General features: G+C 36.5%; 1 protein-coding gene across 1 annotated transcript in view; it reads left to right on the top strand.

The window, feature by feature from the left end:
• Window positions 1-13,614, top strand: part of LOC135196929 (protein deltex-like) — a 333,013-nt gene that overhangs the window by 282,703 nt on the left and 36,696 nt on the right. Inside the window, exon 14 of the mRNA XM_064223767.1 lies at window positions 12,394-12,502. Within this exon, the coding sequence (XP_064079837.1) occupies window positions 12,394-12,502 (109 nt within the window). The remainder of the gene's footprint in view (window positions 1-12,393; window positions 12,503-13,614) is intronic.

The following is a 13,614-nucleotide window of genomic DNA, read 5'->3' as shown; positions in this document are numbered from 1 at the left end:
ACGAATCCCAAAGAAAATTCGATATCTGGTAGTAAGTTACTAGACAAAGAAGTGTGAAACGGAGCTATTTGTAAGATTGCCAGGCAACATAAGAGTCAAAGAGAAGATTAATCATGATTCTGTAGTTCTCTATGCTAACTGAAATTAAGTTGTGATAAAATCTGATCCTATGTGCCCTAACAAAAGTTTCATATTCAATTTTCCCGCGCGCATCCTCTGAGGTTAATTTTTTAAAAACTTTATTAATAGGTAGGAGATGCAACGAAAAAAACCCACTATGTAACTAATTTTTAAATAAACTTTGGGTTTTTTCAAGAAAATGTGACATTTTCCATGAATGTTTTACTTGACATTGTAATAGGCTAATGTTTGCAAGTAAATATTCACATATATATCTTGATACTTCTAAATGTCTATGAGGTTCAGAAAAATTAATTCATTTTGTTGTTATAGAAATTCTATTTGCTTATTTTGTTATTAATTTTAAAATGATTGCAACTCCTTAGCTAAAGTTGCATTGCGCACACCGATAGACACTTGTACCTAACGTCTGCCTTGCCCATGAGAAGTTCGGGCTAAGCATTCCTTTCTCCAGTCAATCTGTTTTGCAAGCAGAGACGACACAGATGAAGCCTGTGTATGCAGATTATGAGGTTAAAAGGAACAAATGCTGATACGGCAATGATGACGTCGTCACTTGGCAGGAGATCGCTCTCAGCCAGCTAAGAGTTACGTTACTTGCTGTAATAATACGACTTAGGATAAATTTTTGTTTTTTAATACTCGACCCACATGAGAAGAATGTCTGAAAAAAAACAGTACCAAAATTGAACAATATATTAGTTTCATGTTGGAAAACTGCATGATTATGTTAAATTAAATATTCCTTATTGAAACTAATGAAAAAGGTTTCCATACAAATTCATCATATATTATTAGCCCTGTATAAGATTCATATAGGATTATTTCATAGATAACATTTTCACTTCTAGACTTCCTGACTTTAAAACTCTCTTTTATTTTTATTTATTATTTATTTATTTATTTATTATTATTATTTTTTTTTTTTTTTTTCATTGACTACGAATATAAATCACCGGGACAGACAATATGTCAGTAGGTTTGGATATGTGTTTGAACTTTTAGCTTATTTGTCATTACTAAAGCGTTAAGTTAGAGTTCAAATCTTTACGCATATATATTTGGATATTTAATTAATCTATGGTTACGTTTTGCTTATTGATTTTATCGTGATTCCTTTTTATTATAATTTGTAACCCTTCCAACTTCTTACGGAGTGTATTATATTGACTCCACTTGTATCCATATTTATTTTATTTTTTTTTATATATTTATTTATATATATATATATATATTTGATAAATTAATGGTTGGCTTGAATATGTGGAAAAGTGTTCTAGCGGCGATACCGTATAAGGCTACTTGCGGCATCAATTCTATAGATCAAGATATAAATGATAAAGGTATTTTAAACCGCGAGAACCGCTATAATCCAGTTCGGATACCAATATCACGAGTTGTAACTCGTAAGACATTGACACTTCCTATTTAATTATCCGTTATTTCTACCAAACCGATTGACTCTGGTGATAAAATATATTATTGGTTTTCTTAATGGATAGGAATTCACACAACGTGTTAAGGAGATTATTATTGATTTACGCCACCCGAGTCAGATTATCATGTGTTGAATTCCATGTTTACTGATTTAAGCACTCATAAATATTCGTAACGCACTCAATGCGGTGTTTGTTTTTAGTGCTATTAATTCTATATAACGTGTCAAGGAACTATTAACACTAAGAAGTGTTTATTCCCTCTGTCAGACTCGTAATTCTGTTAATAATTCTACGTATATTCTTTCAAGGATTGATTTGGCACAGGATAGGTCTCCTAAACTGACAGGTGTCTTAGTGTATCCCTTGTTTTCATGACACGTGTACAATAGTTATGTGCTTTTTATATCTGTAAGCATTGTAGGCCAGTAAAACAGTGATTTGGCTTTCTGTGACATAGTAGGGAAACCTGGATGACGGAATGCAACCAGTTTTATGACGATTGGTATGAAAAAGATTATTACTACTACTGGTCGTTAGTCATCTGCTGTGTTCTTCGGGTCTTTTCCTCGTCACAGACCTACATATAATATTACATTTGATTACATTATTCTGATACACATAAACTTAAACTTTTGCTTTACTTTTGCTTTCGAAGGGTTTGGTTTATTGCGTTTGCTAAAAAAAAAGGCGCTGGAACCTGTTTCCGTTCGAGTTGGTTTATTGTTTTGTTAGCCGCTGACCCTGTTTCCGTTCGAAGTGTTTATTGGTTTTTGCTTAGTACTTGTTTCCGTTCGAATGTTTTATTGTTTGGTGTTTATTGTTTTTGCTTATCACTGTTGACACTTGCTTTGTTCAGTTTGTAACAGTTCTGCGCTCCAACCAGATATTCAATGGTCGCGATCTCTTGGGTTAAGGAATTTTTCTTGTTTAGATACGGTTTTAACAATAGGCACGGATGTTTCTATATAGTCTAATTAATGTCTTTGCTGTTATGGTGCGGGATTGCGGGATAATGCGTCAGCTATGATATTTGCTTTCCCAGGTAGATATCTTATCTTGGCTCCAAAGACCTGAATGATCATTTGTCACCGAGTTCCTTTTGGACTGTGATTAAAGCGTTGAAAAACTCGGTAAAGGACTCCATGTTCAGTAAGGACTTTATCAGGATAGCCATAGATTATGAACTTAAAATGTACTAGTGAGTTAACGATAACTAGCCCTTCCTTGCCTATTACTGTATATTTACTTTCAGAGGGCTTTAGTTTACATGAATAAAAAGCTATAGGAAGAACTGTTATCATATTGCTGAAGTAGTATCCCTCTTACCCCTTGGTCTGAGGCGTCTGTTGCAATAAAAAAAAAATTCCTTATTTAAATCAGGGATTTTTAAGTTAGGTGAGCTGCATTATTCCGCTTTTAAGATATCGAACGCCTGTTGATGCTTTTTAGACCTTAATAAATCTACGCTCTTCTTCGTAAGATCTGTTAAAGGAGCTGTCATGATTGAAGAGTTACATATTTACTACGATTGTAATACCCATACAGCGCAAAAGTGCTGTATCCCCCTTTTACGTTAATAAGTACCGGAAAGTTTATGAAATAGCGACACCTTACCATGGACTACTTTTAAGACCTTGACTAGACACATAAAACCTAGATAAACATGTTCGGTTTTTAAAAACTCACATTTAGATATTTTACTCTGAGATTATTTGTCTTTGTCTCTGTAGCACTAGCTCTAGTTTGTGTGAATGTACTTCTAAGGTATTAGAAAAGATTACAAGATCATCCATATAGGCATGTAGGGTATCCCCTAAAAGTCTCCAAACACTATATTGTAATTGGGGCGCAACGTAAGCCGGAGGCATACGTAAAAATTGATAATGTCCCCTGAGTGTGCTGAAAACGGTGTATGAGGTACAATCACTTAGGTAATGGTATCTGGTAAAAGCTTTTAAAGTAAGTCCAAGCTGGTGAAAAATTTATTCTAACCTAACAGAGATAAGATGTCGTCGGTACATGGAAAACACTGGAAACTATCGGGAGTCGTTTCCTTGTTTAAGCGACAGAAATCTACGCAGATACGCCAAGTCCGATCTTTTATGACATGACGTTTGAGGGAAAAATTATATGGGCTATTTGATTTCCTAATGACTCCTATTACTAACATTTTTCAACTTCGTCAGTTATCTCTATTTTGAAATTTCATTTGAGAATCTATACGAAGGTACGTAAAATAGCTTTGTTTCCTTAGACCGTGTTTGTGTTAAATTACATCCGTTTTTTTTTTTTTTTCAGAGATCACTCGCTAGTGGAGAAACTTCCTGGTATTCAGATAAAAGATAAAAAAAATTTTCTGCTGAATCACCTCTGCTTGAATGACTTTACGGATATTACTTTAGATAGATTATCAGAGAGATTCATCTACGACTGGTTGGGCGGGATTAAAAATTAGCAACAATAAGAAAAAATGCGATATTTATATGTATAGGTTTTTGTGGATTACTATATTAACTTGTTGCAGCTAGTCAACCGTGTCTAGAGATTTGTTCGCGGAAATCGTTATATTTCAGAGTGTCGGGAAGGATTAAAATTTCAGATCCCAGCAAAGTCTTTTTACACGCACTAAGACATTCGAGGGTGCATGCTTCTCGAGATTTTGCGTGCAAAGTGCGACTGCGGTTGTGGGAGAATTCTGTTGGGTCATTTGAACAATGTTACGATTTATGAGACAAATGTATAGTTCCTTTATATAAGTTATTATTTGATTAACTGTCTCATTTTTGTTCAAACGGATTTTAATATGTTTGAAGGTTATAGGATTTTCCTTTGATAAACACGCCTTATTTTGCAGGATGTAAGATAATATTTTGTGTATCCCTAGATGGATATCTTACAATTACACTAGATACAGATCAATGTTTTTTATAATTATAGAGGTATCTGTAAGCGCTCGCTTATTCCGGACTTCTCATTAGGGAAGTTCGAACAACGACGGTGAGTCCGTAAATACAGGATATTACGGTGTACTATAGGAATAACAAGATATCTAATTTTTACGGCGCGTACAGTCGGGCTTTATCCACCACTACTTATAATAACTTACGTATTAAAAAAAAAACGAAAACCTGCTCTGATTACTTTATACGGTCGTGTGTTTCATAGGAAAAATCCTTTTTAATTCAAAAAGATATCGGTATGTATGATCTAACATCGCTTTTCCCCACTCTGCTAGAGTCGCTTATTGTGTGGAATTTGCTTTGCTTTGAAAACTTCGGCAGTTTTGACTAACCTTGACCGCTTGACTAGGTGACACAGTCACCGAGTTTGCTTGTTTGATTCTGAACGGGCTACTGTTTCTATTTTCTTTTTTGTAATAATTAGGATCCTTCTCTTTATTACCATCGGTCAAACGTATTGTGTGTTTTTTAGCATTATGTTGCTGGTTACGTATAAGCAATGAATGACGAACTATTAGGAACTGAGCGATTACTAATAAGACAAGTTATCACTACTGCATTCAATATTAACTGTTTGTACTTCATTCTTGCTAAAATTTGAAATAGTGAGGGATCCTGGTCAGCGCATTTAGCCTGATGAAAGTTTTTTACAGACATGTTATTCCTTGCAATCCAGCCATATTTTAAAGTTAAGTTGAGTCATTGAGGTTCGATATTTTATAATAAATCAAAAAACTCAGGGCTAAAACTTGCGATCGGGACTTTGCAAAGGAGCATTTATTGTCATGGACCCGAAATAGTGTTACCTCTAATTTATTAGATTTGTACGGGTTTTCCACTTGTTTTTTTGTGTGTTTTCTAATCACTACGGTGCTTACGACCCTATCCATGCATCTGTATAAATACAGACGTCCACTGCGTAAACGCATATTCACTGTTTAATATGATTTGTTACGTAAGGGATTAATAATCACCCAATGATAAGTTAACATAGTATATGATTATGATATTTCAGTAGAACTTCTGGAAACACACTCAAAGATAAAAACTCGCAGTAGCGAAATCTCAATGATGTAGATAATTTCTGTAAAAAAAGTAAGATTAAGAATGTCTCGTAACTTCAGCCACAGGAATAACGAAATTCGACCTGCAAAGGAAACATCAAAAGTTACTCCAAATGAATAAAAAATTGTACTTAGCTTGCTTTTGTGGGAAGTCACGGCGTTCCGATAACGACACGGCCTTGGTCCTCCTTCTCTATTTAGCGGATGACCTGGTTTGGCTTCAGTTTCCCCCGTGCGCGTTGTTCGATGATTCGAGCCCTTGAAAGATCCGATGCTGCAGACGCGTTCGGTTTGTTTTCTTGAAGTTATTCACTAACGATGATACTAAGTTGCTTGAAGAATCTGTTGCTTTCGTCGTCGTGAAAAGTTGTTATTGTTTTTGAAGTCGCTCACTAACGATGATACTAGGTTGCTTGAAGAATCTGCTGCTTCCGTCGTCGTTGACTTCTTATGATACTGATTTATTATTCTGGTTTTTTCTTCGTAGGACGTTGTAGAGTTCTTCTGGTACGCTGGCCACCAATATTAGGGCTTGTGCCTTGTATGATAAGGCGCCCTATGAGGTAATGTTAGACTAGCGATAATCTTACGCTAAGTCGGTTGGTATTGCACTTCCATCTTCAATGGAGTCGTGGGGGTTTGTAGATCACTTACGAAGTCGGTATTATCTTGTTAGTTATTACGACGATGTGTTAAACTCATGGTGAGGAGGTTCTGTAGAAAACCTAAGTATAAAAAATTATATATTCTTCTGAAGTTTTACATGGTGAAGATCAGGTATGATTGTATAAGTCTTCTAATAACGATAGCTTGATCGCTTCTGCCAATGATGATGGCTAATCCTATTCCTCTACATGATAAAGCTTAGGTAAAGAGGTACAGGTCTTCTAATGACGATAGCTAACTCTGTTCTGCCTGTCTACCATCTCTGTTACAAGTTATGAAGGAACAGACAGTAGTTCGAACATATGAACATACATACAAGTGACATAGTTTCATACGAACACACAATCAAAATGAGACACGCTATAGGTCGGGGTAGTTGTCTCAAGCAGGGAGCTTGGACTAATGTTTATAAACAATTGAATGACTACAGGTGACGGCATGTTATCTTAGCCTACATACTTATTGTATACATCATCTTTAGCGTCTCTAGTCTGATCACATTCCTGCAAGCAATCTGGTTGACCTCTTTAGTTTTAGACTTTTATATATATGGACTAACATTCCATATTTTTATTATGTAAACACTTACATACGTACAGTGGAACCTTGACATACGAAAGTCCCTACTGACGAAAAATCCAAGTTATGAAAGCAAAGACATTGGTTCCTGATGCTAGTCACCGTAGTAAGATCCTTTTCTCCTATTGGTCAGCATCTATCCCTTCATGCCTCTACTTAAAGGCGTCATTCGGCCACTTCGTCGCACCAGCGTTATCGTGCGCACGCAGAATGCGTTTGTTCACATATACGTATTTCATTAGTTAATGTAAATTCGTGTTAGTGATTTTGCTTTCTACTTGTACGTATACTTTATCGTGTTGTGTATGAACTTAATTAACTTAATTATTGCCATGGGTTCCAAGAATGTTGCTGAAGTTCACGGAAAGAAGAGGATGCTTTCTTTTGAGACAAAGATGGAGGTCATTAAAAAGTGTGAAGCTGGCATATGGTTGAGTGTGATCGCTAAGGATTACGGCTGAAATCTGTCGACGATAGGCACCATCCTTAAGCAGAAGGAAGCCATCAAGGCAGCTACACCTTCCAAGGGCATGACTATTTTGTCCAACAAGAGGAGCCACGTGCATGATGAGATGGAGAGGCTGCTTCTTGTATGGATAAAAGACAAAGAAATCGCTGGCGATACGATAACCAAGGCGGCAATCTGCCAGAAGGCCAACACTATTTTCGGTGATTTGATTGCCCAGGCTGAAGACGACGGAGGAGAAGGGACATCGACGCTAACCCCCCAGACTTCAAGGCTTCTCATGGGTGGTTTGATAAGTTCTGCAAACGGACTGGCATCCATTCGGTGGTGCGGCATGGGGAGGCTGCCAGCTTGGACGCAAAAGTGGCCGAAGCCTTTATTGAGATGTTCGACTAGATGATGATCAAGGAAGGCTACAGTTCTCAGCAAGTCTTCAACTGCGACGAGACTGGCCTCTTTTGGAAAAAAATGCCTTGTCGGGCGTACATCATGTAGGAAGAAAAGAAGCTACCCTGGCATAAGCCTATGAAAGACATGCTTACGCTCGCACTATGTTCCAACGCCAGTGGGGATTGTAAAGTCAAGCCCCTACCTATGTATCATTCTGAGACTTTCGAGCCTTTAAGGCCCACAAAGTGTTTGAGTAAAAGCTTCCGGTGATGTGGAGGGCTAATGCGAAAGCCTGGGTAACGAGACTTTTGTTCACCGAGTGGGTAAATCTGTGTTTCGGCCCGACAATAAAGAAATTCTTGGAAGAGAAGCGCCTCCCTCTGAAATGTCTGTTGTTGTTAGACAATGCCCCTGCTCACCCTCCTGGCCTCGAGGAAGATATCCTAGCGGAGTATTCTTGTATCAAGGTTCTTTATCTTCCTCCTAACACCCACCACCCCTCTCCTCCAGCCCATGGACCAGCAAGTGATATCGAACTTCAAGAAGCTGTTTACGAAACATCTTTTCAAGAGATGTTTGGACATCACTTTCAACATCACCAATACCACAAACCTCACCTTGTGTGAATTTTGGAATGAGCATTTCGATATCGTGATATGCACCGACTCATCGATCAAGCTTGGCAGAAGGTTTTGTGGCGAACCTTGAATTCTCCGTGGAGGAAACTGCGGCCTGATGCCGTATCCTCCCGAGACTTCAAGGGATTCAACGTGTGCGAAGCTGATGCAGATTCAGAAACAGTTGATGATCCTGAAACTGTTTCGCAACCAGATCTTGATGAGATCGGTGCACTCAGCAAGTCCATGGGGCTGGTCGTCTACGAGGACAACATCAATGACCTTCTCGAGGATCACCAAGAGGAGCTTACGACAGATGACCTTAAGGAGTTGGAGGCACTGCAACATAATGTCGTTCAAGAAGAGTTCTCTAGCATCGGCGAGGAGGAGGAGGAGGAGGAGGACCCCCTGACAACGGCAGAAATTAAGGATGCTCTAGCTGCTTTTCATAAAGTGCAATAATTTTTAGAAAAGAGACACCCCGAAAAGGCTTACAGAGGTCGTATGCTTACGCAGTTCGATGACATTTGCCTGAGTCGTTTCAGGAACATTGTGAAAAGCAGGCAGAAGCAATCTTCCTTAGATAGTTATTTTTTAAAGAGGCCTTTAGTAGTAGTAAGCAAAAAGGAAGATCCAAGTGATACGAAAAAACAGAATGTTGAAAGTGGTGAAGAAATTGAAATTTTCTAAAAAAAAAAAAACGTAAAGTATAAAAAAGTTTAAAAAATGTAAAAATCAAAAAAAGAAATTTTTGTAAAGTTAATTGTTAATGTTTTCTGCCATCTGTTAATGTGTTTCGTAAAGTTTAGTATTGAGGTTTTCTGCCATCTGTTAATGTGCTTCGTAAAGTTTAGTGTTGAGGTTTTCTGCCATTTTTCAATGTGTTTCGTAAAGTTAAGTGTTCATGTTTTCTGCCATTTGTCCTCCTCCTCTGTTGCCACTTTTGGACATTGCCTCACTCGAAAGGTAAGGTTCCACATTTTACTTCAATACGCACGCACATGTATACACAGTATTTCTTGTACCCTGTACACTAATAAACTTTATTTACAGGTAATCACGGTTAAGTTAGGTATTGAATGGTCCAAATTGTTGTATTTCAATGTTTGTTAGTCAATTTAGCTTTATTATAAAATTTACTGTGGTTGTTTTTGTAGGGCTTGGAACAAATTAGGCAATTTACATGTAAAATGTAGTTCTAGATATGAAAAAATCGGGTTACATAGGCCACTCCGGAACAGATTAATTTCCTAACCAATTCTTCGTGCAAATTAAATAGCTAGGAAAATTTTTCTATGCGCTGGTATCTAGCATAAATATTAAATTCATCTTATATTTCAAACGTGTTGCTGATTGAAATTTAGACATTAGACCTGTGAAAGTAGGCTTTCTAAAGACTGAAGTGTGAAATTTATTATTAAATATGCTTACTGATAAGGTACTCTATAAAAATGAGGAATCTGGTCACGACTCTTAAAAATTAAGAATGTATCATCGACATACCTCCTGTACAATAAAGGCTTAAAATCTAAAGGGCAATCTTCTAACCATTTCTTCTCCATAAAACATAAAAGCATTAGCCAAAGATGGTCCTAGACTGGATCCCATGCTTACACCATCAATTTGCTGTACTATAATTGTTAAACAAAAAATAGCTTTCTTTGGTAGCTACGACTAAAAGTGCCTTTAACTGAGACCTGTTAAACCCGTGACAGTATCATTATTATTTTTAAACAGCTCATTTAGGCAAATGTCAATCGTCTCATCCAGTGGAATTTGAGTGAAAAGAGACTTTAGATCAAATGATGCCATAACACAATTATAAAAATTACAGTTTCTTTGGCAGTTGATAAAATGAAAGGAGTCTTTGAAGGTATACTTATTTGTAATTAACAACGCAAGGATGGGAACAAGAAACTTAGCGGTATTATTATAGTTGGGAGTTCCAATAGCTGATAGAATAGGTCTCAATGGGTGATCTTCCTTGTGGGCCTTGGGGAGCTTGTATAGACGTCCTGATCTAGACCTGGATGCTTGAAGGCCATAAAAAACCTCATTAGAGAAACAGATTTATATAGTTTGTCTAAAGTTCTATTGACTTTATCTCCTAATGCACAATACATTTGAAAGGGTCTTTCTTAATTATGTGGAACTTGGTTTGATCATTAAGGATGTCTATCATCTTATCAACATACTCTTTGTTTCAGCAAGACTACACCATTGCCCTTATTGAGTTTTGTAACCACAATGGATGTGTCTTTATCTAGACTTTGTAGACTTTGTAAAATATTAATCTCATCAGAACTAAGTACAGGCAGTCCCTGGCTTACAATGCGTTCGGCTTATGGCGTTCCAAGGTTACAATGCTTTTCAATTATATTCATCAGAAATTATTTCCAGGTTTACAGCACATGTTCCAGGGTTACACCGCCTACAACGCTGATCTGGCAGAAGAAATGACTCCAAAAATGCAAAATAATCAATATTTGAAGGTATTTTTTGGAGGGGAAAATGCAATAAGAATGCAGTTTACATAGTTTTTAATGCACCTAAAGCATTAAAAATAAGGTTTTTTTAGGATTTTTGACAATGTTCCGGCTTACGACGATTTTCGGCTTACAACACATCTCAAGAATGGAACCCATGTTGTAACCTGGGGACTGCCTGTTGTAAAAGGACAAAAATGCAAGGTGTTTAAGTGTTGATTTGAAATAATCATAAGAGTAGTCTTTGGATTTGTTGGTATAAAAATTGTGTTTGTAAAGCCTTAAACAGACGTTCACAATTCAAGAAGTGCGAGTCAAAACATAACTTTTTAGAAGTAAAAGCAAAATTTAGACCGCGTGATAAAACCAATTTTTCTTTATCGGTCAATACACGAGGATTAATAAAAAATGACATTATCAGGAGACATGGACGAGTTGAAATAACCTAAATTTTTCAGTTTTAAGAATGCACATGATAAACTTTTTCAATGTTATTGGTATTGACTCTATTGTCATTTTACTGCATTATTTTGAATTTTATTACAAGAATTATAATGTCATTCATTTTAATTTTGTAGGTTGGTAACGAGTGAAAGTACTACTCAAAGCATGTCCCAATAAATTTGTACAAGATGCTGTTCCGGGTTTTGGCCTTGGTCTCCTTACTGATATGTATATCCATTGTAGCACGATGGGATGCGTACTTGGGAATATCCTTAAATCCACGGTAGAAAAATGAGTGAAGAACTGGGGACTTGGAACAAGTATTTTCGTAGTTTATTCTACATTTTCAAGTTCACACCGAATATAATAGAAGTTGACAGACCTTTATAGGTCCAAATGTCTCTAATGAGCAGGTTCACAGTGTCAACTTTGATGGTCTCACTGAATCACCAAAATTTGTAGGGGTGTCAGTTTTATATATGGACATAATAAGAATACTTTGATGGGCATGAGTATTTCTGTAGGTTTGTTTCTGTGGATACTTTATGATTGATTTGGATTGCTTTTGTATTGAACTCAGAACTTGGGAACTAAAGCTATATACGTACATGCAAAGGACCTTAATTGGAGTCATTGGAGAGGGAGGTGAGATAGATATGAATATTATTTTGCAACCTGTTGTTTAATATTTGTTTTTCTTACATAAAGTATTGAAACCTAGTCAACTGAAGTTTTTCAAATATGAAATAATGTAAGTACATAAGAGAGGCATGTGTATTCTTAAGTCTCAGGGCAGGCCCAAATTGAAATATTGAAATGAAAGTCTAGAGACATGAGTGAATAACCAAAGTACAGGTTAACTCTTTCTGCACATATGAAATGAAATTTCATATTTGGGTAGATTGGAATTGTTAACTTTATATATAATAATATTACTTAAGGTATAAAAATCAGTCTATGTATAGATGAATAACAAACTTAGATTATATATTTTTATTTAGCCTAACCCTGTATCTTCAGTTAGTTCCTGCATAACATTTCTCAATAATGATAGATAAGTAAAGTTAAGTCTAAGATTGTAAGTTTTTTTGATAGTATCTTGTTGAATTATCTTTGCCATAACAACAGAATTATTCTGCAGCATAAATGATGGAATTCAAGGTCCAGAACACCCCCATCCGGGACGTCCTTACCGTGCCATTGGCTTTCCACGCACTGCTTATTTGCCAAACAACCAAAAGGGCAAAAAGGTGAGTCAAGAACAGGTTTTTCTATGGAACAGTCACAGTTGTTTTAATTATGGCTTTTGAGTTTAACAATAGTATTATTGATAGTGTAGCCACTGTTCATCCTCAAAGAAGTTAACTTTTCTGGCTCCCTCAGAGCTCCATAAGACAGACTAAACAGTTACAAACAATTATCTTATAGTTGGTCTTGGCCGGAGTAGTGCTTGTTAGCACAGTGATAGAATAAAGGACTTAGGACAAGAGAGCTCTATCTTCTGTCCTACAACAACTACCTCAGTGTTTTCCTTCATCTCACTCGTGCAGATGTTGAAACAGCCTGTTTGGCCAACGTCATTACACTCTGGTCTGTTCAAGAGTTCACTAGTTCCCAGGTTGTGTTTTGGAAATAGTGTTCATACACATTTTTCATCTTAACATGAGCCAAGAGAAGTACTAAGTTTCAAGACCCAGTAAAAAGTTTTACTTAATTTCTTTAAATTTTAATTGGCAAGTTTATAGTATTTGTTTAGATTTGGAGCCAGTAAGTCTCTTGCAAGGCGAGAAGTTAGGAATAGATCGCTAGGCTACACTGTAATTGTTGTGCTATTTTTTTTATCTTGACAAAATAATAATAAGCATTAAGGCAATTTATGTAATATTAGACAATTTTGTTATTGAAACTTAGTAAACAATGACCATTTTAACAGTGATAGATAATTTGAAGTTACTACAAGGGTAAATATGGTTAGCCTAACATCTTGTTTACAAAACATAGACGTGATCATAGTTCCCAATCATGCTAGGCTTACAAAGGCTTGGTGTTTACTAAAGGCCAGTGTTTTCTATGTAGTATTATATGTATAATTAAAGTTAATGGTTTTCTGATATTGACAGTTCCACAGTTACCCTTAATACTTGGGGTTCTGTCAGTGTTAAAGGAATACTACAATAGACCCCTGGTCCTAAATGGGGGGGGGGGGGGGGGGGGGGGGAATTGGTGGCGGGTCCCACGTTGGATGGCATTAGGGATCTCAACCATCCACAAATAGCTAAAATTTGCAAATACTTTACGACCTCTTCAAAAAATGCTTTTAACTGCCTATTTCAATAGTTCAAACATCCTTAAACTATCTTCC

Source organism: Macrobrachium nipponense, chromosome 18, assembly GCF_015104395.2.
Source record: "Macrobrachium nipponense isolate FS-2020 chromosome 18, ASM1510439v2, whole genome shotgun sequence".
NCBI lineage: Eukaryota > Metazoa > Arthropoda > Malacostraca > Decapoda > Palaemonidae > Macrobrachium > Macrobrachium nipponense.
Note: the sequence above shows the minus strand (reverse complement) of the source record. Positions and strands in the feature narration are given on the sequence as shown.